This window comes from Lissotriton vulgaris, chromosome 10 (genome assembly GCF_964263255.1).
Source record: "Lissotriton vulgaris chromosome 10, aLisVul1.2, whole genome shotgun sequence".
In the NCBI taxonomy this organism is placed as follows: domain Eukaryota; kingdom Metazoa; phylum Chordata; class Amphibia; order Caudata; family Salamandridae; genus Lissotriton; species Lissotriton vulgaris.
This window is the reverse complement of record NC_141698.1, coordinates 255,858,095-255,884,928: the sequence shown is the minus strand read 5'-3', so window position 1 is coordinate 255,884,928 and position 26,834 is coordinate 255,858,095. Positions and strand designations below refer to the sequence as shown.

Genomic DNA, 26,834 nt, shown 5'->3' with positions numbered 1-26,834 from the left:
TTGGCTGTTTAAGTTACTACTCCTGTACCAGTTCCGTTAGCAGCTCCCGAACGATTCTCAGGGGACTCTAGCAAATACAGCACGTTTTTGAACCAATGCCATCTGCATTTTATGTGTCGGCCTAACGCCTTTCCGGACGATTCTGCTAAGGTGGCATTTATCGTTTCATATTTGGTTGGAACAGCGGCGCAATGGGCTGTAGCTCTGGTAGACAGAGATGATAAGGTGTTGTATGATTATCAGGCCTTTAAGGAGCTAATGAGAAGCTTGATCGCTAAACATGCCTTTATGCAGGCGAGCGATGTGGAGTTGATAAAGCTACGCCAAGGCAAACAGGATTTGATGACTTATATTGCTACATTCAACCGGTTAGTGTCTGAAACCCATTGGCCAGCTGAGAAGAGAACCTCTTTGTTTTATCAGGGACTGGCGGAAGAAGTGAAAGACATTGTGTCCCAGGTAGTAGATCCTCCGTTAGAATGTGCAGCTTTTATCGATCTGGTTGTGAAACTGAACCATAGAAAGCTGGAACGACGTGGGGAGCGGAGTCGTTTTCAGTCATCCCGTGCGGTGTGGGTAAAGAGTGAGAGTAAATCACCACTTGACCCGAAAATGGAGGCTGAACCAGTAGAAATAGGTGGTATCAGAGGCCCGCTCACCTTTGATGAGAAAAAGAGAAGGCGAGATTTGTATTTGTGCCTTTACTGTGGTCGTGCTGGTCATTATGCACGCGAATGCCCAACTAAACCTTCTGCCGTAACATCTAAAAAGACCGTGGCATGTGTGGCAGTGCTGGTAGAGTATAATAGGTCATACGAGGTGGCAGGGTACAGAGGGCACCACGGCACTTTACCATTTCGGCTTGTTTGGTGGTTGCAGAGGACAACTGTGCAGTAGTTTCCGTTTTAATTGATTCAGGAGCAACTGGAAAATTCATGGATATAAGATTGGCAGAAAAGTTAAGAGTTCCATGTGTATACAAGGAACAGGCCGAACCCGTAAGGGCTATCGACGGAACTGCATTGTCGTCGGGATCTATCACATGACAAACTGAGCCTTTGTGTTTGATTTGTGACAATGGGCACTCCGAGTATGTTTGTTTTGATCTGATAGACGCCCCTTCGTTTGGTTTGGTTCTCGGAGTGCCATGGTTGCAACTGCATTACCCTCGGATAGACTGGGTAAGATGCACATGAACCTTGGATTCGGGTCACTGTTTGCGGAGTTGTTATCAAGTGGCCACTGAAAAGGTATCACCATTGGTATGTGCAACTGTGGGTCAGGTACTAGAGACTGTTTCTATACCATCACCTTATAATCGGTTTCGAGAATTGTTTGATAAAGGTCAGGCAGACAGTCTTCCTCCTCACCGGTCTTTTGACTGTTGTATCGATCTGGTGCCTGGGGCTGTGTTGCCGTGTAGCCGCATATATGCTCTGTCTGAACCTGAGGAACGACATATCAAGGAATATATAGATGACATGTTGGCAAAAGGTTTTATACGGCAGTCCACGTCTCCGGCGTCATCGGCCATCTTTTTCATTCCAAAGAAGGAAGGCTGTCTGCGCGCTTGTGTTGATTATAGAGCCCTGAACAAGGTTACTGTGAAGAATAAATATCCTCTCCCCTTGATTCCAGTATTGTTGGACCAATTGAAACATGCTGTGGTGTTCACTAAATTGGATTTAAGGGGAGCCTATCACCTCATTCGCGTCCGGCCGGGCGATGAATGGAAAACTGCATTTAGGACTAAGTTTGGTTTGTTTGAGTATTTAGTTATGCCTTTTGGTTTATGTAATGCTCCGGCAGCTTTTCAGTTTTTCATTAATGAAGTGTTGAGGAAGTTTTTGGATTTGAGTGTCATCGTGTATCTCGATGACATTTTGATTTTTTCTGCGTCTATGGCTGAGCACGAGGCGCATGTGAGTAAGGTGTTATAGAAGTTGATGCAGCATCAGTTGTGCGTAAAACTGGAGAAGTGTCAGTTTCATGTGTCTAGTGTGGAATTTCTGGGATTTATCATCTCAGGGGATGGTATTCGGATGGATCCACGTAAGATCGAGGCCATTCTCACCTGGCCTAGGCCAACCTGTGTAAAGGAAGTGCAAATACTGTTGGGGTTCGCCAATTTCTATTGGCGTTTTATATCCCATTTTTCTGATTTGGTAGCGCCCTTGACAGCTTTACTAAAGAAAGGGGTGTTGTTTGCATGGTCTTCGGAGACAAAGGCTGCTTTCAGTAAATTGATTGACAGGTTTACATCTGCTCCGGTGCTTGTACATCCTGATCCCTCCTTGCCCTTTTATGTAGAGACTGATGCCTCTTTATGTGCGGTTGGTGGTGTGCTATCGCAAAGAGATCCTGATACAGGAGGTATGCATCCATTTGCCTTCTTTTCTAAAACTCTGTTACCAGCAGAACGTAATTATACATTGGCTGAGAGAGAATTACTCGCCATAAAATTGTCATTCGAGGAGTGGAGGCATTACTTATGGGGTGCACGTCATCCAGTCACTATATATACAGATCATAATAATTTGGAATTCTTCAGATCCGCTAGAGCATTGACACCCCGACAGATGCGTTGGGTGTTGTTTTTCAACGAATACGACTTTGTCATCACATATCGTCCTGCAGCCCAACAAATAAAATCTGATGCATTGTCTCGCATTCATGTGGGTCAGGGGAATGTTGATCCAGAAAGAGAAGAGAGACCCATGATTGCTGTAGATAGAATCATAGGGAGTGTCTCAGTGGAGGACTTTATGGATTCCGTAAAGGAAAAGATGAAGTATGTAGATCTTGTTCCATGGTTGTTGCAATCATCGTATAAGGTGGGTGATGGGCTACTGTATCATGAGAAGCGTGTGTTTATCCCTCCTGAGCTGCGAGACTCCGTGTTACATTGGTGTCATTCTACTGCCTTGGTTGCCCATCCAGGTGTTCCTAAAACAAAGGAGTTGTGTTCACGGTGGTTTTGGTGGGATACATTGGCTCATGATGTGCAGGTGTTTGTGGCTTCTTGTCCAGTTTGTGCCATTAGCAAGTCTTCGCATTTAAGTCCCTCAGGAAAGTTCATGCCTTTTCCAGTACCCCCTACACCTTGGCATACCATCAGCATGGACTTTGTGACTGACCTCCCTTTATTATCAGGGTGTACTGCCATTATGGTGGTAGTAGACTTGTTTACTAAAATGGCACACTTTTTCCCTCTGCCCAACATACCAACAGCAAGGGAAATGGCCAAGTCTTTTATGACTGCAGTAGTGAGGCTTCATGGGTTGCCAACGGCCATAGTCTCAGACAGAGGGGCTCAGTTTGTTTCGCATTTCTGGTCAGAGGTGTGTTCACTTTTGCGCATGGAGATCCGTCTGTCCTCTGCATATCATCCGCAGACGGATGGACAGACGGAACGCACTAATCAAACTATGGAACAATGCCATCGATGTTTGATGTCTTCTTTGTCCTGTGATTGGGTGGAGGCCGTTCCTTTGGCGGAATTCGCTTATAACAACAGTGTGCATTCTGCCTCAGGTATGTCCCCTTTTTATTGTTCTATGGCATATCACCCCAGAACATTGCTGTTTTTGCATTTGTTACCCCGAGGGACGGTAAGCTGAGACGTGAGTCCCGTGCTCTCCATGCCACTGGAATCAAGCTATCCAGGCTGATGAGGGCTGAAAGCCTGAAACCGGTCCTTGGATGTTTCTTTCCAGTCCATGGAGGACCTGGCTTGGCAGTTCGGGCTGGACTGTTCCCATTGGGCACAGGGTCAAGACTGATGTGCATATGGCTGGGTTCAAAATGGAATGGCATGGTTAGCAAAAAAATGATGGATTTAGGCTCAGATCTCCGTACTGGGGTGAATGTATGACATTGTTCTGCTTTCTGTCCATCAACTGTTGTTTTTGCATTTGTCACCCCGAGTGGGACGGGTATGCGCAGACGTGAGTCCCGTGCTCTCCATGCCACTGGAATCAAGCTATCCAGGCTGATGAGGGCTGAAAGCCTGAAACCGGTCCTTGGATGCGTCTTTCCAGTCCAGGGAGGACCTGGCTTGGCAGTTCGGGCAGAACTGTTCCCAGGGGGCACAGGGTCAAGACTGATTTGCATATGGCTGGGTTCAAACTGGAATGGCATGGTGAGCAAAAAACGATGGATTTAGGCCCAGATCTCTGTACTGGGTTGAATGTATGACATTGTTCTGCATTCTGTCCATCAACTGTTGTTTTTGCAGCAGACTTGTGAACAGCACCTTTGGTTCTGGCCTACCCAATCAGTGGGGGCCGGTTGGGGCAAATGTCACTCACGTTTGTTAGGTGAAGTAAAGCGGTGCAGCGTGTGGTGCCCTCAGGTCGGGTGCAGGCAGCAGCTCGTGGATGGTCGTACAGTGGCGTCGGTGAGATCAGGGCTGCGGTGCTGACAGGTCACAGTGCAAGTGGCTGTGCCAATTGATGGGAGTGGGCGTCAGTTGGCCCAGGCTGTGGTATTGAACTTGGCGGTGCAATGTGTGACTTACAGTGGTGCCCCCAAACCACACTGCAGACATGGGTGTTGAGGTCAGCTAGTCAGGTGAGACCAGGGTGGGCAAGTGAAGCAAGGTGGTGCCTAGTGTGGTGCCCACAGGTCATGGTGGAAGCAGCAGTTCAGTTGCTGCAGCGATTTTCGTCAGTGGTGAGACCAGGGTTTTGGTGCGAATTGTGGCATGCCCTCTGCAGTGCCTTCAGGACAAAGAGCCGGCAGCAGTGTCCGTGACGATGTCGGCTGCTTTTCCCCACTGTGGACATTAAAACCCAAGGTACCAGAAGTCTCAGACCAATTGCTGGTCCTGAGACTTCTTGGACAGGGGGCAAGCTCTACTTCAAGCCCTTGGATATACTCAGCAACAAATAAAGTAAGTTCAGTCCAGTTGTTTCACTGCCCAAGGCAGAAGCAGCAACTGTAGGCCAACCCAGCAAAGCAAAAAAACAGCAAAGGGCCAGTACTACTACTGGCAGCTCTTCCAGCTCTTCTTCTGACGTAAATAAATAATTTACTCTCTTAATTTCTATGCAGGTAAGTACTTAATCAATAATAACTCAATCGGAATGAAAAAAGACAGAGTCCGTGGTGTTAGAGTTTCTTAGGGGTTTTATTCCTTAAAAAGGACTGGTCAAGACCAGGATATCATGTTCTGACCACCACAGGGGTGTCAGAAGGGATAGAGCAAAACTTTATTGACATTACATAGCTTATATACTTGATTTATACCATAGGAAGTAGTGCAGTAGGCGTAACAGCTGAGAGAAGACAAGATAACAGTATTCACGTGTTACAAGTACGTAATCAAGAGGCGTGAACTGGAGGTGTGTGCTAGAAACGTCACAGATAGGTGACACAAGTGGGTGGCACTAAGCAGAAATGTGGCAATGTCAGCAGAAATTGGAAACTTGGATGCGCGCGCAGCTGCATGACGTGTGAATGAGGTGAAGCTGGAGGGTGCAGGGGATTTGACATTCAAACTGACGGAAAGAGACAGAAGTCTGGCATGTCAGATCAACTTGTACTTTTATCATATCTGATATCTGGTGTTGCAGGAACTAAGCTATCTGGGCGGAAAGGTTTCTGGGGCAGAAGTTGTTCTATACTGACTGTGGATGCGTGTATAAGCGCCTAAGTGTCTGCATGAGAAGCGTGGGGGCATGGGCCTTCCATGGAAGCATGGTAACAGAGGCTATGAATTACTTGAATTAATTGCACAGAGACAGGCCGGCCCTTTGGCTCTGCAGCTGGGAGGGATGTTTACTTAAACTAGTAGGCAGGAATGCATTTTCGAGGAGCAGATCAGATAATTCGAAGGTTGAAGTCAGTCTTGGCAGAAAACAGGCTGAGCTGAGCGCGAGGGGCCGCGCTGGAAGTAAGTCAGAGTTCACGGGTACAGCAGCAGCCTGGGCAGAGGCTGTCAGAGTCAGAAGCCAGAAAAGAGGCTTGATGGCAGAAATTCAGGGCCTACTTAGCTAGAGCTGAAAAACAGAGAAGTACACCACAAAAAGACGTTGGCATGGCATACTTAGGAACGGACTATTCAACCCATTCAGGGTGGATCTGAAAGAGGACATGTTAACGTTGGACGCAAATGTATTTGCGTCTTCATAGCTGGCACAGGAGGGAAGTTACATGTACTTTAGGCTTTATACATGGAGTCGGTGGGGTACACGATAGGGAACATAACATGACCAAAAATTTATATTTCCTCATTCCCTCCTTGTTCCCTACGGACCCTTCATGAAATCTCGATCCTCATGAATCTATCAGTTTGTTCTTGCAGCATCATTTGCTCATCTTTCTTTCTTTGACGGTTTGAGAGGAAACTGGAATGTTCAATGCAGGATGTGGCACACAGTCCACAAATCGCTGGCCCACACTGTAGGCACAGGCAGCAACTGAATACTATGACTAGGCCAATGCCTAGGAAGGATAGGATCTTCCATCCCCAAGCAGTTAACGTTGTCCAGAACCATCCGGACCAAGTCCAGGTGCCTGGATTCTGATGTATCAGATTTGCAATTTTATGGAGACGGGTAATAGCTTTGTATACAGATGGCGCGTTTTCTGGGATGAAAACACAGCAACTTGACCCGATGACCTTACAAGCTCCACCTCGATCTGCCAAGATGACGTCAATCACGAGACGATTTTGAAGGACAACAATCCGCATAGCAGACTGTTCCTCTGTTATGTTACCTAAAGCGGAAGCGGTTTCATGTACTACTGCTTCTAGTGTTCTAGTTAATCTACGTATTAATTTACTATTCTGAACGGGGCCTACAAAGAAAAAGAATCCCTTATTAAAATCTGTGTATTGTTCCCATGCCGTTTCAGTATAGTCGACAAGCGGGAGGTCTCTTCGGACTCTATTGTTTACTAGATTTGGATTACGATGGTAATCAGGGGGAGCTAAGAAAACAGGGGGCAGAAGGAAAGCAAGATAACAGGTACCATCCCAATCTGGTGGTAGACTTATGTATGCGGTATTGCCACAAACAAAATATGTATGTCGTCTGGCTCGAAATGAGGACCTACCCTCATCAGTGAATTCGATTACAGTAGTACATTTACTATGACCTAAGTGTACTGAACCCTTCTTTCTAACACAGAGGTGACCGGTAACTGGTAATACTGACATGGCAGGAAGGACGGGTGCAGCTTCGGATTCAACAACAAGAATCATAAGGTTTTCTGTGTAATTTCCTAACCCATATACTTCATTTTCTAGATCAGTTCCTACAGAAACAGATTGACCTTTACTATCAGGGTAACAGGCGTAGAATAGGACTGAATTCAGGTTTCCCCAAATCCAGCCCCCTTCGGGGGTAGCGGCAATCTCGGGATCTAAAGAATTAATTATTTTAAACCATGCACCGCAGGAGCCATTGTGAGTGAACGGGTACGGAAAAAGAGGCAGAGCTCCCTGGTACTTCTGGTGGGGAGGGAGTCGGCCACATACCCAGCAATTGGTAGCATTGCTGGTCTGGTGAGAGTGGTGTAACATACTAATGAATGTATTATTGCGCAGCGCAAGTCTGTAAGAAAGCTCGTGTGGAGGCAATTCACTAAAGGAATGTTCAGCAGATACATTGTAGGCAGATTGTTCACGCTTAAAAATAGGGTAATAGATCGGTAGAAGGATGCTAGCAACAATAATTAAAATACTCAGTATAAACATGATTAATAGTGTCACTATACAGTGACTACGAAGTGATTTACAATATGCACGTTTCTTATATTCTCTCTCTCTATCTCGATCTAGGGGGTACATGTCAGAAACTAATTAACCGATTCACCTAGGGGAGGACTTAAACAATTAAACTGTCTGACTTGCTAGATCGGAGTTTCATACGGTACTCTTCTTGGGGAGTTTTTTCTCGTTCAGATTCTGTAAAGTCTTTTGGCTCAACACAGTCTTTGGTGGGGGTGGACGAGTCTCGATCAGGTTTCAGTCCAAAGAATTTTTTCACATGACTCGTGTGTACCCACCCCTTTCTCCCCTCAATTTTTACGGCGGTCCTCGTGGTGAGAAGAACGGTCTTCGGGGATTTCCAGCGGGGCTCCAGCGGACTCTTCCTGTCGAAATTGCGTACCAGGACTAAATCACCAGGACGGACATCGTGTGGCTTTACATCAGTGTTGTCAGGGAAAGCTGCGGCAACCTGTGAACGACATGATTGGAGTGCAGACATCAAGGAGGCAAGGTAATCTGTCAACATGTTACAATCAACATCAGTGATCTTTTTCGGAATGGGCGTCCCCCACATATTCGGTGGTCTGCCAAAAACCACTTCGTACGGAGATAGCCCTGATCTCGAATGGGCAACCATTCTCATATAGAATAGTGCCACTGGCAGGGCGACTATCCAGTCGACCCCTTTCTCTTGACATATTTTTGCAAGGCGTATCTTTAGTGTCTGGTTATGCCTTTCTACAAGGCCTGCGGCTTCTGGATGTCGGACACAATGGAATTTCCACTGGTATCCTAGCAGTAAAGAAACTTGCTTCATTAACTCGGACGAGAATGGCTGTCCGTTATCTGAGTAGACGACACGAGGCAAACCGTATCGTGGGAAGAATTCACGAACCAACTGCTTGGCAGTGGTCGGAGCAGTGTAATCTGGGACTGGGTATGCTTCGGTCCAGCGGGACAGAGCACAAACAACTACAAGGACATACTTAAATCCTCTACAACGGTCCATCTGGATATAATCCATCTGGAGGACTTCAAAAGGGTGATCGGGAGGATGAAATCCACCTTGTTCTACAGGGACGCTTTTACCTGGATTGAACTGACAACAGATCATGCAAGTACGCACTTTCTGTTTTGCTGCTGCTCGTAAGTGTTTATTGTTCCAAAGATTTTGTAAACTGTCTAACATCGCTTTCTCTCCTAGATGTGCTGGGCTATGTGCTGTATTTATCATGACTTGAACCATAGAGTCAGGGAGAAACCATGTAGATTTTCCCTTCGTCATCCAACCTTGATCTGTCTGGATCCCTCCTAGTTCAATCCATTTCTTTATTTCTTCTGGAGTAGCGTGTGTCTGAATGTCGATAACATCTAGTGTGGGATCCCTGACTGTCATACACTTGGTCGGTACTATTGTCTTTGTCACATCAGTTGTCTGGGTGTGAGTCAGTGCTGTATGTTTTGCTGTCTGGTCTGCCAGGTCGTTACCCTGGGAAACAGAATCTGTGACTTTAGTATGTGCTTTACACTTCATGACTGATATTCCTGAAGGCAGATGTATTGCTTCTAACAGTGCTTGAATGAGGGGACCATGTTGGATCTTGGCACCGTGAGAGGTCAGGAAACCTCGTTCTTGCCATAGCATACCGAAGTCGTGTACAACTCCGAACGCATAACGGGAATCAGTGTATATGTTGACATTTCTGTTCTTGGCTAGTATACAGGCTCGGGTCAGAGCAATGAGCTCTGCCGCTTGAGCAGACAGTGTATCAATACGGTGTGTTTCTTTAACTTCAGTTTCAGTGGTCACGGCATACGCGGCCACCAATTCTCCTGTACTTGTTCTCATACATGAACCGTCCACATAAAGCGTCAGGTCTGGATTTATCAATGGAACATCTGTTAAGTCTCGTCGGGGCTTTGTCACTGCATTAATGATCTCTATGCAATCATGCGGGGCTGGATCTGTCATACTTGTAGGTAACAGTGTTGCTGGGTTCAGGATACTGCAGCGTCTGATTTCTATGTGCGGCTGGAATAGTGTTAATTCGTAACCTGTCAGTCGAGCTATGGTCAAGTGTTGAGTCTGGGTTCTGTTTAACAGAACCACTACAGAGTGTGGAACTTGTACTGTTAACTGATGTCCTAAAACAATTGAATCACTTTGTCTTATTGCTAACGCTGTTGCAGCTACTGACTTTAGGCATGCAGGGAGTGCCTGTGCTACTGAGTCCAATGTACTTGAAAAATAAGCGCAAGGCTTATGTGAACCTGCTTGATCTTGAGTGAGGACAGACAATGCTGTACCGTCACGTTCTGTAACAAAAAGTGTAAACGGTTTGCTGTAACATGGTGTCGCTAAAACTGGTGCTTGGCATAATGCTTTCTTTAATTCCTCAAAGGCTTGTGTATGTTCCTGAGTCCAAGGGAGGGCAGTCGAAGTTGCTGCCTCCTGCGTCGTTAACTGGATGAGTGGTTTAGCTAGAAATGCATATTGAGGAATCCATTGTCTGCAGTACGAGGTGAGGCCTATGAAGGCCCGCACTTCCTTTTGTGTCTGGGGTCGTGGCATATTTACAATTAACTGAATGCGATCGGGAGTGAGCTGTCTCCCCACTTTGGACAGCAAGTGACCCAAGTACACAACTTGCTGAACACAGAATTGCAGCTTCGAAGGAGACACCTTGTGTCCCTTGTCGGCCAGGAAATGTAAAACTGTCAGTGATGCTTGTTCACATTCGGGTTCACTTCGTGCGGTGATCAGTAGATCATCGACGTATTGCAGTAAAGCGGTGTTAACTGGCATTTGAATACAATCTAGTTGTCTTTTCAGTGCTTGACTATAGATCCTGGGGCTTTCTGTGAATCCTTGAGGTGCGCGGGAAAATTTGAAACTTCGTCCGTTTAAACTGAATCCGAATAGATATTGGCTGTCGGGGTCAATAGGTACACTGAAGAAAGCGTTCTTGAGATCAATTACGGTAAAGAACGCTGCTTCTGAATCAATAGCAGTCAATAAGGAAGAGATATCAGGGACCACAGGGTACTGTGGTACAATACATTTGTTCAGTTCTCGAAGATCAATCACCAGCCGATATACTGGCGGTGCATTGGGGTCGGTACGTTTAAGAATCGGAATGATGGGTGAATTACAGACATTGGAGTCGGTCTCTACGACTACTCCTTGGGCAATGAGCTCTTCAATGATTTTCAGTAAAGCCACTACAGCATCGGGTGGTAACTTGTATTGTCTGATTCTGGGTAGAACAACACCTGTCTTGAGTGTAACACGGTATGGAGTGATATGCATACAACCTACGTCAGCTGGGCCTTTTGCCCATAGGTGATCTGGTACATTTCTCAATCTGACATCAAATTCTCTCAAAACATAATGACCCTTGAAATCCCGTAGAAAGAGTCTAACTCCCTCCGGGGAACAGCATATTATAGCTCCTAGAGCCTTCAGTGTTTTAATTCCTAACAGATTTTCTGGGCATGAGTTCGTAAGTAACAAATCTGTAACTCGTGATAATGGACCCACGGCCAATGGTACTGGTTCCGATACTTCATTTACAATAGGCTGTCCTGAAAAACCAAGGGAAACATTCTGTGAGCCTGAGAGGGGTGCCCCTAGGACTTCATTATGACTGATTGTGGTGCGGCTTGCCCCGGTGTCAATTAAAAACTTTCTGTCTTTTCCGAATACTTGACTGTGTACATAAGGACCTTCTTGATCTACAGGTATTTCAATAAGAGGCAAGCCAAATTCCCTCTCTAGGCTGTTTCATGTATATCGGGGGTAATCTGGATATGCAGATTGGGCATACTGGTACATCTGTTGCGATACTTGCTGAGTCGCAGCAATGGGCTGTGGCTGTGGTACTGCTACTGTCTGCGCTGTGTGGGATGGAGCATGCATAGACTGTGTGTTCTGCATTGGCTGTTCGCTCTGTGAGGTCTGTTGATGCCCATGTTCATGTCTAGGTGGATGCGGTCTTTCTTTAGTTTTCCCTGTTGCTATGTTATGTTTCAGAACTGGACATTCATGTACGTAGTGACCTGGCTGCTTGCAGTAATTGCACGTTCCCTTAACGGGAGCTGTAGTGTGACTTGTCTGGGCCCCACCCTTCCTCTGACCGTCGGCTGGGACCGTCTGAGCTACTAACATTTTCATCTTGGTGTCTTTCATACGTTTCTGTTCCTGATCTTGTTCTTCTCTAATTCTGTTCTGATGGTATTGTAACATTTGTAACATCTGGGATGGCGTATTTGCCTGCCAAGTACTTTCAACTTTGTACACTCTATTTTTAACTAATGGTAGGGAGTTCTCGACTAGTTTGGATACAAAAAGGTGCGGATATGATTCGCTACTTGGTTGCAGGCCACTGTTTATAATGAAACATTTCTCGAATCTTGAATAGAAGTCACTAGTATCTTCATCATGTTTCTGTTTACAGGACAAGATGGCGTCCCAATCTTCCTTTCTAGTTGCCAATAATCGTGGCAGAACCTGTACTATTAAACCGGGTAATGCTTTCGTCTTCTCCCCAAGGCCTACCCCTGGGATCCGTTTGCTTTCTTCGTCTTCTATTTCTGCCCATGCAATCTTTGTGTCCCCCACCTCCCATTCTTTTTCCTTTAATTTCTCGTAAATGCCCGTGGGCAGCAGTACCTTTAACATTTTCATAATATCATCATACGTGTAATCCCCCATCAGTAACATGTCTTTAAGCTCTCTGTGAAAACCTGCAGGGTCTTTATCATGACACGGAACTAGTTTCTTCATTTCTAACAGTTCTAACTTAGTCAGTGGCGTGTGTACATATACACGTTTCAAGGCGTGATCTGCACCCATAACTGGGTGTACTTCTCGTAAGGGGTTCTGACTTTCAATGCCACTACCGCATTGCATGTGGTACGTTTTCCTTTCTAGAGGTGGGGCCGGAACATATTCAGAGCTTATAAAGGTGTTATATTTATGTCGTTGTTCTAGAATTATTTGTATTAACTTGGTACTGAAACCTCTCCATCTATCCATGAGTAGTGCTTCTAATGTTTCGTGTAAGGGACCTGGATCAGAATGATGGTTTCTGTACTTAATGAGGAGGTGCTGAATCATGTATACACCTGCTAATTTCTGCTCGTCTGGGGAAAGGTTCAGAAACGTCTGTGCTAAGGTATCATCATTATACATGTCTGGGTTTTCGGCCCATAATATGGCTGACCGGGCTAGTTCTTGTTCATCCATCGAATTGAGTACATGGTACCCCATTCTTTCTCGTAGTCTTTTATCAGTCTCCTGGAACTGGTGTTCAGAAGAATTCGGATTTGTTAAAGCAGAGAGAAAAACTCTCTTGTTTTCCGGACGGATGCCTTTCCTAAGGTAATTTCCCTTACCTACATATGCTATAGTATCTGTAGCTCGTTCTGGTTCTTCAGTTTCTTCTTCCTCCTCGGAGGAAGCTTTTTCTTTCTGGTGTACTGCTATCACTGCTTTTCTAATTTTCTTGTACATACTGGCTATGCAAGTCCCCCTGTCATGCTTTCCATCGGCTATATTTTGGCCCCACTTGTTTAGTGCATCTAATTCACTCTGATCTGTCTCAGGCCTGTCTCGTTCTCTTATTAGACAATTTATGAAAAATCGTAATATCTGTGCTTGTACGTCAACTTTCTGTTTCTCCATGGCATCCTTGATACTGTCAGGGTCTTTTCCTGTCTGAACAAACTCATATATTCTATCTAGACGCTCCTTCATTCCTACATAGCATAGCAAGATATCAGTGGCAGATCTTAACCGTAGTGATGCCAATATCATAAGATCGTCTTTTCCGGGTACTGGATCATATCTGCAAACGGACATGTTTTCCTTGAATGCATCAAGGCGAGGTGACCTGAACGTGAGAGGACTCTGCATGTCCCTGAGATTGAATCTGGGTGTTAATGGCGGGGTCCGAAGACCCGCAGTCGCACCTCCTGAAGCGGATGCTTGGGCATTATCTCCTTGCGGAGTCTGTATCTGAACTTGAATTTGTCGTTTAGTAGGATCAGGTAGACGGGGTTTCGGTAGGTCCCTTTTGGGTGCGGGAAGTGGCGGAGCTGGCGGAGCGGGGGAGGTCTGTCGCGGTACCGGCGGAACATGATCTGGGGGCGGAGTGCCACCCCCGTCCCTGTCAGGAGGCAGGGCACGAACAGGCAAATTGGTGTAAGCTGGTGCTACGTCTTCTAGATAAGAATTTAGGAATATGTCTTTAGTAGTTTTGTGCATTACTTTAGTTGGAACTAATGGTGACGGTAAGTTTTTCGGTATTTCTGATAGGGCCTCAGATGTGCCCTCGGCCGCAAGATACATACCGTTTACGAGATTGTTTCGGGCACGGTCTATCTGTTCTGTTTTTACTCGGATCCCTTCAGTAACTAATTCGTTTTCTTGGGCTTTTTCTGATTCTTTAAGTCTGTCTTCTTTACGGAGTGCTTTCTCAGCACGCTTATGTGATTCCTTACGCCAAAATTCTATGGCGTCTTTCTGAGATTGTCTAGCTTTCTTTTTCCATAATGCTTCTTCTACCTTCATGATGCACTCGGCATCCCATGTTCCAGTAGTGGGCCATCTGTGTCTTTCGTCTAGATGCTTGGTGTAATCGGCCCATAAGTCTAGATACAATATGGCATCTATGCCATGTTTATGATACATAAAGTTACCTGGAGTGTCCCTAGGGGGGATAGGAATTTCTTCCTCTAGTATCCCTTTCCTAGTTCCTATCTGCTTTAGCTTGTTGAAAAACGGCATCTTGTTTACTTATTACTGAATACTCAATCCTTACTCCTTAATACTGGTGACAGCTAGTTTATACGAGAAACACAATAATGCACATTTAAACAGTCACATTCATACCACGACATAAATCACATAAAAACAGTTGAGACATAGATGACTACCCCCTATACTGGATGTACTGCTCAACAGTACAGATACACTGCCTAAAAACAGTGCAGACCGGACTTGTGTACCCAAACCCGTCTAGATACGACCCAGCAATGGTACTCACCGGGAAGCACGGAAACAGAAGGCCTCGGAAACTCGACTGGACTCGACTCGGTACTTCGGAAAACTTCGGAAAACTTCGGAAACCTGGTGGGCCTCTTGACACCTCGGACCTTGCTTCTTTCGACTAGGCTCTGGTCGGGATCCTCCGCACTCCTCACCGCCTCGTCTGGGCACTGATCGCAGTCTTCGTCACCTCCGTGGGTCAGAGGGAGATGCAGGAAATCCTGCCAGTACGCGTAGGTTCCTTCTAACTGATGGCAGGGGACAGAGCTTGCAACGCACCTACCGGCGCGTGAGGTGGGGGAGGAGTCCCTGTTCGGGCGCCAAAATGACGTAAATAAGTAATTTACTCTCTTAATTTCTATGCAGGTAAGTACTTAATCAATAATAACTCAATCGGAATGAAAAAAGACAGAGTCCGTGGTGTTAGAGTTTCTTAGGGGTTTTATTCCTTAAAAAGGACTGGTCAAGACCAGGATATCATGTTCTGACCACCACAGGGGTGTCAGAAGGGATAGAGCAAAACTTTATTGACATTACATAGCTTATATACTTGATTTATACCATAGGAAGTAGTGCAGTAGGCGTAACAGCTGAGAGAAGACAAGATAACAGTATTCACGTGTTACAAGTACGTAATCAAGAGGCGTGAACTGGAGGTGTGTGCTAGAAACGTCACAGATAGGTGACACAAGTGGGTGGCACTAAGCAGAAATGTGGCAATGTCAGCAGAAATTGGAAACTTGGATGCGCGCGCAGCTGCATGACGTGTGAATGACGTGAAGCTGGAGGGTGCAGGGGATTTGACATTCAAACTGACGGAAAGAGACAGAAGTCTGGCTTGTCAGATCAACTTGTACTTTTATCATATCTGATATCTGGTGTTGCAGGAACTAAGCTATCTGGGCGGAAAGGTTTCTGGGGCAGAAGTTGTTCTATACTGACTGTGGATGCGTGTATAAGCGCCTAAGTGTCTGCATGAGAAGCGTGGGGGCATGGGCCTTCCATGGAAGCATGGTAACAGAGGCTATGAATTACTTGAATTAATTGCACAGAGACAGGCCGGCCCTTTGGCTCTGCAGCTGGGAGGGATGTTTACTTAAACTAGTAGGCAGGAATGCATTTTCGAGGAGCAGATCAGATAATTGGAAGGTTGAAGTCAGTCTTGGCAGAAAACAGGCTGAGCTGAGCGCGAGGGGCCGCGCTGGAAGTAAGTCAGAGTTCACGGGTACAGCAGCAGCCTGGGCAGAGGCTGTCAGAGTCAGAAGCCAGAAAAGAGGCTTGATGGCAGAAATTCAGGGCCTACTTAGCTAGAGCTGAAAAACAGAGAAGTACACCACAAAAAGACGTTGGCATGGCATACTTAGGAACGGACTATTCAACCCATTCAGGGTGGATCTGAAAGAGGACATGTTAACGTTGGACGCAAATGTATTTGCGTCTTCATAGCTGGCACAGGAGGGAAGTTACATGTACTTTAGGCTTTATACATGGAGTCGGTGGGGTACACGATAGGGAACATAACATGACCAAAAATTTATATTTCCTCACTTCTTGGCAGGTTCCTAAATCCAAGTGAGTTCTAAAGTTCTGGGATTTGGGTCCCAATATTTATACTACATTTTCCTTTGTTCTCCTGTGGCAGAGAGTCTTTTTGCTTAGTCCAAACCAGTTCTGTCTTCTCTGGTCCAGCTTCCTGGCACAAGGTGGAAATAGCATTGTGTTCAGGAGACAGGGCCTATTCAGGTGCAAGGAAAACTCCTCCCACTACTCTAAATGCAGCCCAGGTCTATTCAGATCAGCCTGACTTATCCAGGAGAGGCTGGACACTCCTCAAACCCCCAGTCGCTGTCCACGGTGAATACACATCCCAAGCCCCTGTCACTCTAAAACTAGACAGTCAATCCACAACCCAGCGGAGGCACACAAGATGGCTAAGCAAGAAAACGGCTACTCTCTAACAGTGGCATTTTCAAAGCACAATTTAAAAACCATCTATACTAAAAGATGTGGTATTTATTTATGAGTTCAGAGAGCCCAAATTCCATTTCTTTATCTTGTCCCAAAGTAAAGTTGTACCTGTAAGATGTTACAAAGTACTTCACAGTCAGTCATATGGGACAGATACTCTTTTGATAGTGAAAAATGAAATACCCAGTATTTCACTATCAGGACATGTCACTCATACCAGTACATGTCCCAACTTTCACATACACTGCACCCTACCCATGCAGGTACAGTGTTGGCCTACCTGAGGGGTGTCTTACATGTAGGGAAAGGATAGGTTAGGGCCTGGCAAGTGGGTGCACTTCACAGGTCGACATGGCAGTTTAAAACAGTTCATAGACACTGCAGTGGAAGGTCTGAGGTACACTTACTTGGCTACTTCTATGGGTGGCACAACCAGTGCCGCAGCACACTTGAGTTATAGTCCCTGGGCACACACAGTGCACTGTAGTAGGGACTTAGAAGTAAATCAAATATACCAATCATGGAAATACCAGTCCATAGCGCAATTTACATTAGGAGCACTTGCACTTTAACGTTGATCAGCAGTGAGAAAGTGCACAGAGACAAAGAAACTAGATCGGAACTGCATCACTATAGAACAAACAAGTCCATATAGAAAGTCATCGCTCAGTGAAGCAAGGTGTGAAGTATGTTCTTCTTTATTTTTCATTCATAAAAAGCAACAGCCAACACGTTTCGTCCTATAACATAGGACTTCTTCAGGGCACTATCAATCAAAGGCGACAACAGGTTGGTTGGGATGTAACCTTGTAGGGGAATTACCCTGAACAGAAGTTGATATCTGTCATCTGATCTATGCGTACGATTAGTAATCCAATATTAGATTATATGCACGAATTGATGTCATCCTATGTCCAATATTTGTAAATCAATAGAGGACGTGGTATGAGAGCCACTATCAGATATAGACTGTGTGGGTACAATTAAGGCATGTACATCCTGATGGAGACTTGGGGCACTACCGCACGAGCAGTAGAGTGATGACTGAAACTATGCCGGATGACACTTCTACTATGAAGTGCATCAGTTAGTACGGCAAGTCTCCATCAGGATGTGCATGCCTTAATTGTACCTGCACAGTCTTTATTGACGGTGTACCTGTCCTGGCAGTGAAATACTCCTAAAGTCATTTTTTCACTGTTGGAAGGCAATGTATCGTATTGAGTGACACTGGGTTGCGTTATAACACTTAGTAAGTGCTTACATCAGATTTGGAGCAGATAGAAAAATGATGTTTACACTCAAATGAATTGTAATTTAAAATCATCGCTCAGTGAAGCACGGCGTGAAGTATTTACTTCTTTATTTTTCATTCATAAAAAGCAACAGCCAACACGTTTCGTCCTATAACATAGGAATTCTTCAGGGCACTATCATCAAAGGTGACAACTGGTCGGTTGGGATGTAACCTTGTAGGTGAATTATCCTGAACAGAAGTTGAAATCTATCATCTGATCTATGCGTATGATTAGTAATCCAATATGAGATCATATGCACAAATTGATGTGATCCGATATCCAATATTTGTAAATCAATCAATCGAGGACGTGATATTATAGCCACTGTCAGATGAAGACTGTGCGGGTACAATTAAGGCATGCACATCCTGATGGAGACAGGCCGCACTACCACACGGGCAATAGAGTGATGACTGAAACTATGCCGGATGATACTTCTAATATGAAGTGCATCAATTAGTACGGCAAGTCTCCATCAAGATGTGCTTGCCTTAGTTGTACCCGCACAGTCTTTATTGAAGGTATACCTGTCCTGGCAGTGAAATACTCCTAACGCTGCTTTTTCACTGTTGGAAGGCAATGCATCCTAGAGAGTAACACTGGGATGCTTTATAACACTTAGTAAGTGCTAACGTCAGATTTGGAGCACATAGAAAAAAACTTGTTTACACTCAAATGAATTGTAATTTAAAATCCTATTTCTTGGTAGAGTCAGATTGTAAGCTTTCATTTTTAAAATGCAGCTTTTAGAAAGTTGGACTTTTTTCCCAAACCAACTGTGCCTTTCTACCAGTGTCCTGGGTCACATGGCTGTGAATGGCTCTGCTGTTGTGGGTTGTAAATGAGTCCAGACAATGAGACAAAAGTGTCCTATGCATAAGGGGACATGGTATTCATGTCTGAGGAAGAGCTGTACCCTGCCCCGATTAGATTTCAAAGGCCCCTGCCTTCGGACCACACAAAAGAAACAGACACCAGGCCTACCCCTGCCTTCCTTAAACAGTTCTGAGCCAGGACTAGGGGAAGGGGAAGAACTGGTCAGAGCCAGTTTTTGGGGTAAGTGAAGGGATTCCTCCACACAAAGGCAATCACCAGAATTAAAAATGGTACCTTCAGAACCAATCTGCAGATAATATTTATTATTTTCTCAGCTAATACCCCAATTTCTTACAGCAATTATGTATAGTGATTCAACTTACTTCTTAATAATCCACAAAATGTATGGGTTTTCTGTGAACTTTTCATGCAAGGAAAACTGGCCCTCTGTGGGTTAGTATATGACATTGATTTATTGGCTGGGGAGGTGAAAGCTTCACTCAGAAAACAACCACAATCCTTGTGAGGCTGAATCACAAATGTCACTAAATTAACCTGTGCTTCACTCTCTGTTAGTCTGACACAATAGCAGTCAGGTTTAACTTAGAATACATTTTTAAATAACCTATACAGCACACTGAAAACTGAAAGCTGAAAACCCACCACAATAAAAATCTCAAAATATAGTAAGTTTTACTAAATAAATTGATAGCAGAATGACAAATATCCAACCAGTAGAACCGGTCATCTGGTTACACTAGTAAGTTCAGGCCAACCTTGATGTAGCGTGGGTAGAATACAGGGGCCATGGTATTCCCACTGAAGAATTACCTTCTCAAGTCTGGCTTGAAGAATTCTGTTTCCCTTGGAGTAGGCAGCGAGGAGCTGATTAGGCATCACAGATGCTTGTCACTGTACTGTAAAGAGAAATGTATCCGTTATGGATGGTCTTCTCTAGCCTGAAGAGCTGGCCTGGCATTGCAACTGGTAGTTGCTGTAGCTTCCCAATGGTGGTTGCCGCATTTGTCATTGCTGCTGCATGATGTACAGCTTTGCCAGATGTCACTGCTAGTCACTGCCAGTGAGAAGAGCAAGTCTCGGTGAAACTTTGCTTAGACAGTCATCACAGAACTGTGACTTAAAATCCAACTTCGTCATTAAGGAGGATTTTAAATTACAATCTTTTGTGTGTACAGAGTAATATTCTCTCTGCTCCAAAATTATTGTTTAATAAATGTAATAAGGTATCACAGTGTTAGGCAAAAGGAAAGATAGGCCTTACAGGAGTGAGATATGATTTTAGGAGCTTTCTACTACCAGGACATGTAAAACTTAAGTATACCTGTGATACTTTGTGAATACAATGCACCCTGCCCCATCAACCTTTGGGGCCTACCATAGGAGTGACTTATTTGTAATAAAAATGAATCATTAAATTGTTTATTTTGTCAGTTCCAAATGCCAGTTTACAATTGCATCCACAGGCTACAGTGGTGTCATTTGTTCTTTTTGCTTCTTTCGCCCAAAGTTGGATAGGTATGCCCAGGTGTGGGTCCAGTGCTCACTGTGCCATTGTATTCAAGCTAACCTGGCTGATGAGGGGTGATACCCTGAAACTAGTCCCAGGATGCTTGCTTGTGGTCCAGAAATGACCTGGCTTGGCAGTTTGAGCTGGACTGCTCCCATGAGGACAGGGTCAAAACTAATTTGCATATGGCAGGGTAGCTCCCACATGGTATGGTGTGATGAGCAGAGAAATTGTTGGATTAAAGACAGATCCTTATGGCTGGTGGTGAATGTTTTCATTCTTTAGCATTCCATTCATAATTTGTTCTTTTTGCCATTATTTGTGGAGACATCCCGAGACATCCCGAATGAAAATGAAACAGAATGGCTTATCAGATATCATTTGGCAGAACTCCTCTGTCTTTGCTTGCAATCAGTCTGAAGGTAATGTTAATACAGCTATACAAAAAATAGTAGGTCTAATAAATACTGTATGAAATAAATCTATAAAGTCTTTGTTTAGTCTTTAATAGAATGCAGCAGCTGCTGCTTCATCTGTCCAGCCACTTTCTTTCTTTAGGTGGTTAAAATTGCTGATGCATTGTAAAAGTTTGTTTGTACTTCTCAAAGTGTGATTGCACTAATAAATGCCACCTTTGGTGTCTGTACTTACCAAAAACAAACATCCAGGGATTGGGGTAAATGATTAGAAGAGTCGCCCATTCATTAATCTTTCGGCAAATATAACAAAATGATTTGGCGGAACATTAGAGTTTTGAAATGTGTGCATCACAAAATGTAACGTACATTGTGTCAGAAAGTATTATTCTGATGTGGAATCCCTGTAAATGTACTGGGTGATGCCGAAGGGGCATTTTTATGTAGTTGATTGCATGTCCACAAATAGATTGAAAAGATGCTGGGGTGAAAATTGCAGACATGGGGCACCTGTAACTGATTATACCAGAGGAAACTGATCACAGCAATCTAGCAGATCTTCCAATACAGACTGTATTGAGGTCTTCTTGGATTTCTGCTATGTCTGGCACCATGGCTTGCGATTGATTCCAATCAGAACTCATATTAATATATTGAGCCTCGCAAGCTGTCAAGCATACCAGAAACGGTGGATTGTAGAATTCAATCCACCCCATTTCCCATACACTAGAAGAGTATGCTGGAAAGTTGGATAATGTTATGAGAAAGGGGGTATGGAAGGCGAGAGAGACAGGACAAAGGGGACTTGTTTGGTTGGATCAGATTTCAAGAGACCAGAAGGACTAGAGATTGGACTTATTCGGGGTATGCCATATATACAGCTTTTACACGGAAGGCCACGTTCTGTGAGAAGAGGGTTGTGAAACTATTAACCCTCATTTTAGCAGCAGGGTCATGCCAAGATGCTGAAAACCTAAGCGTACAATCACAGAGTTACAGAGCATCCTACAAAGTTCCATGCATGAGACTGTAGCAAAACATGAGGGTCGAGAAAACAACAACAATGAGGAGAACACTGAGGCTAGCGAGTGAACTGGACAGGGCCAGCTTTAGCGCTGGTGGCGCCCAGTGCGAGCATCATTTTTGGCAACCACATACCCCATGACCGCCTCCTCCTATTCTCTCACTAACAGCAGGCATAAGTGTCCCCTATTTCTCTCCAATCATAAGTTATTGCTAAACACAGCACCCTCCCCCCATGAGGTCGCCCCCCCCCCCCTCCACAGGTCAGCGCCCATTGCAGCCGCACCAGTCACACTGCCCTAAAGGTGGCCCTGGAACTGGATGACAGTGAGAAGCCAAACAATAATAATGAATTGCCAGGCGCTGTAAAACACAAGGTAGGATCTTAAAACCCATTCTTCCTAAAAGTTCAAGTAACCTGTGTCATATGGCCCATGTAGGTCCATTGTCGTTTTCCCTAAGTGAGCCTGGGTGAGCTGCATTTTGCGTTGCACCCGTTGCAAGACAAATGCATTTTGCTTCCTGCCACGTGTTTTCACAGAGCGTTGTCGTTGTTTTGCATTCTGTCCTTCCTTGGGATCTCATCTGAACATTGTGAACAAGGTCAAACAACAGTGCCCCTTGTTATTTTGTTCTGGTCAGGCATTAGTACCTAGACAAAACATACAGATGCAGCTGTTGTTTGGGAACATGTAATCTTTGCCAAATAGGTATACATACACATGTGGGACACACACTTGAAGGGAGACTTGCAGAGAGAAGAGAGCAACTACAGCTGAGATGTAGAACTTTTATCTGGGTATGCTGAGGTACGGTATCTGCTGCAAACAACCTGAGATCTTCTGCTATATAATCTTTTGCTTCTGTAGAAGGGGTGGGGTTGTTAGTAGGCCTTGTCTTATATAAAGAAAGCATTATTTATGATTTATGGATTACTTGCTATACCGACCGTATTTATGTTAGGTGTATTACTACTAGTTGTGGCACGTATACTGCATACCAGAACACAATAGTTCAAATTAATACTTTAAATTTTACTGTGTCTCTGTCAGATCCTATTGTGGACAGGGACGAGTGTGAGAGCAAAAAGGTGTGTCCAGTTACTGCTATTCCTGAGAGAGTCGACAGTGTTGTGTTCTGTGGTGTCTAATCACTTGGTCCTCTGTAGGCCGGTATGAGGGTAAATGAGACACTATAGCTACTTGGTCCTGGGCCCATGGGTACTAATGTAATAGGATGACTCAGTCCCTATATACTGAGGTCCTGTGGTTCCAAGCATGGTTCTGTGCCTGTGCAGAATCCCTGCAACACCTGGAAGTTATATCAAACGACCTCCAGTGAACCATCACCCCAGCAATCATGTGCCTGTCAGCCATTGTGCCCAGGAACCTACTGCAGTTCTTTATATTCTTACAGCTCTGATGCTGCAATGAGTGCTCCATAATATGAAGACTGTGTTCCTGACATAATGCACGTGTTCAGGTAATGGCTAGCTGGAGATGTTTGAGGACAGGAGGCATTATGATTGTCAACTATTAGTGATATATTTTTGAAAGAAGGAAAGTTGATCATTTGTCTCTTGTGAATAACCAAGTGAGAAAGAGGTGCTCAGACACTCAGCAGAAGCAGGCTCTGCTTTGAATTTATCACCATTTGTTAAGATGCTGGTACAGTCTTAATGGTTGAAACCTAATAAATGTCAATCAAAATAAAACAATATATTTTCTCGTACTATTCAAGTCGGGCAAGGGTAACTCCTGATAAAATGTCAATCTTAGCAAAGAGCAAATTGAGCAAGTGGCCAGTAAATGTATAGTGTCATTGAGAGGCATTGCTTCCAGGTGTCCTGACACCTAATGGTAATTGGTTTCAAGGGTATCAGCAACATGATCAGTAAAATCATCTAGTAGCATGAGCTTGGCATTTACTAAAGTTGTGGTTGTACAGTTGTCTAGAAGGGAGTCAAGATAACTAACATCAGGCCCAGGTGGATACTAAGAAAGAACGAACATCCAGTGGGATTAGGATGCAAACCAGCACCAGCAAAGAAATGATTTTAGAGGAGCAAACTTCGGTTTGGACATTTTACCACTTCATTATAAATTTGGATATACCCCTGACTTGCCCACCACTCAGCATGGGAATGGGGTTGGTATTTACCTAAAGTTTTTTTTAATATTAAGGAAGATGGAATGATAGAGTTGTAATGCATCGTTCTATGCCATTTTATTTGCTTTAAAGGAAAGTCAATACATTTTACATTTAGAATGAGTTAGAAAATGCAAAACTATTTTAAGAGAGGGTTTTTGAAGAAAAGGTTTTCAGCATAGCAGCAATGGATGTAGAATTTCTGTACGTTCGCCTGTACTAAATATACACAGATAAATTCGAGTTCATGGCATAACTTTACCTCAGCAAAAAGCACATTATTGTGCCACCAGAACATAAAGCTCCCACTTTATATTTGAATACCTTTTTTTTATTGACTGCCTGTTGTCAGCCGTTTAGTGATTGTGAGTGTCAAAATCAATGTTTTAAAATCTGTTTCCATTATGTTTTCCATGCAGTTCCCAGGCCGTGTGACAGAGTCACTGGAGAAAAAGAACTACGTCTTATTCTGGTGGGAAAAACTGGAGTTGGAAAAAGTGCATCAGGAAATACCATCCTAGGGAAGAATGTATTTAAGACAAGAGCTTCTTCAACGTCAGTTGATACGTTATGTAAGAAAGAGACAGTTACCCGGAAAGAGAAAAAGATTGTAGTCATTGACACACCGGGCTGCGTTTTCACAGACCTTACCTATGAGCAGGCTGTAAAAAACATTGGTAAATGCTTTACATTGTCACACCCCGGACCTCATGCCATTGTGCTGGTGGTGAGTATCAGATCTTATACAGGAAAGGATAAAACGATTATTGAAAGAATCCGGGATACTTTCGGGGATCACGCGCTACCGTACATGATGGTTTTGCTTACACAGCAAGATTATTTAGAGGATGTTTCCTTACAAGAGTACTTATGTAAGCCAGGAAACAAAGACCTCCAGCATCTAATTCAGATGTGTGGAAACCGATACTGTGCCATTAACAACCAAGCGCCTTCAGAGGAAAAGGAAAAGCGGGTACATGAGCTACTTACAATGATTTGCTTAATGATGGAGCGGAATAACGGGTCTTGCTACACAATGGAGTCATATCGCATTGCTAAGGAGGTGCACTTGGAGAAAGTGATACTGTGTCAGGGACAAATCAGAGGCAAGCAGGAACAGGAGGAAGAAATTGGAGGCCGCTCATTAGACAATGAGGTTAACAATATGCGTAAACAAGCAAACATTGATGGAAAAGAACAAAGAAATGCCTCTAGAAGGCCTAATAACTTAGTATCAGAAAGTACTGACAATTGTAATCAAGTTAATTTTAATAATTACGAGCAACAAGATTTGCAAAATAACCCACTAAAGAAACATTTTAAAGATAGTGAAATTATTCAAATAAATTCACCATGTCGTTGGAAAAACGATGCAACAAATTCGAAAAATGACACTCGTGGAAAGGAAACTAATAGCAAGGGGCAGTATGGTGATTTGATCCCGTCAAGCCCCCAAGGAGAAATTGAAAACATTGTTATTTCTGGTCAACAACACAATACACCTGTCCACAATCAAACAGAAAAAGAATTCCCAGTTAAGGGCAGGGTCATGGCAACGGTTCAAATGTTTTCTAATTTAGAAAAAGAAAAGAAGCAGAATGACTTGGTGAGTAACTGTGATTGTAAAATGAAAATGCTACAAGTGATTGCTCCAACCTTAAAAAGATTACACGTGGATAACAGACATTTATATTTATCATCCTAATTCCCACTTTGACAAGTATGAAGAGTTCCCAGTTTTCCCCTGCATTCTGATTTTTGTCACTTTTATATATCCTTTTTTATGTTATGGTACGTTATGTGTTCTTGTAGAGTGCATGACTCACCCGAGAGTGTAACATGGCACTGACTGAAGGGCCCTTGACAGACCCTGGGGCCCCAGCCCCCAGGGCCACTCATTAAAATTAAGGACAGGGGTCATGTGCCATTTTGAAGGGGAGCGGGCCACGGCTCCCTCAACAGGCCAAATTCAGCCCAGGACTCTTTCTCCTGGGCCCGGCCACATTTCAGAGAGATGTGGCATGCGGCACCACTCCCCAGCCCGATTTCACCCTGGGAGAGCCTATCTCCGGGGCATGACAATATATTGAATGGGAAGGGGGAACGTTGCCCCTCTACCCAAGCGAATTTCAGCCCGGGAACCCCATTTCCCAGGGCCCAGCCAAAATACAATGGGTGAGGGTTCCCTCTTGTGGCCCGCTCCACCGACCAATTTCTGGCCCAGGGACCCCAACCCCAGCAGCCCATCAGTATTGTAAAGGGGGAAGAGTGCACATGACCCACCTTCCTGGCCTATTTTGGCCCTTGCAACCCCATCCCTGGTGCCCAGCACAGTTTTCAAGGGGGAATGGGGCACATGGCTTTTCTCTCGGGTGGCTTTCTGCAGAAGGACCCCATCCCTGGGGCCTGGCAATATACAAAAGGTATTAGATGGCAGACAAAGTGCATTCTCCCCCCGCCACACTGCATGCTTTACAAGGACCCAACCCCACATCAAACTCGGGAGTCGTACTTGATTTTCTGCAGTGTGCTGCTTGTTTATTAAAATTTAAGTTCTCTGGTCAATTACCTCATTGACCCACCAATTCTCTTTATTTATTCATACATATTCAAATACAGTATTTAGGAATAAACTTGCACTTATAATACAATATATACATTCACCGCCCATTCCACTGGGCCTTTTATTTGACTTCAGGGTTGCGCCAGCAGGCCACAATCCAGATCACCTGCCCCATACGTTAACCCCCTTCTGGTCAACAGAGCCGCAGGTGAGGAAAGCGCCCACTTGGGCAACCAGCGGCCTCTGGGGTAGGGCTGAAAAGCCAAGGCCACCAGCAGGTCGGCCCCAACTCTCCCGCCAGCC

The 26,834-nt window shown here is 44.5% G+C and overlaps 1 protein-coding gene across 1 annotated transcript in view; it reads left to right on the top strand.

Moving 5' to 3' along the window:
* Positions 1-25,673, top strand: part of LOC147685062 (GTPase IMAP family member 8-like) — a 248,397-nt gene extending 222,724 nt beyond the window's left edge. The window contains exon 4 of the mRNA XM_086939754.1: positions 24,388-25,673. Within this exon, the coding sequence (XP_086795880.1) occupies positions 24,388-25,673 (1,286 nt within the window). The remainder of the gene's footprint in view (positions 1-24,387) is intronic.
* Positions 25,674-26,834: the final 1,161 nt, after the last annotated feature.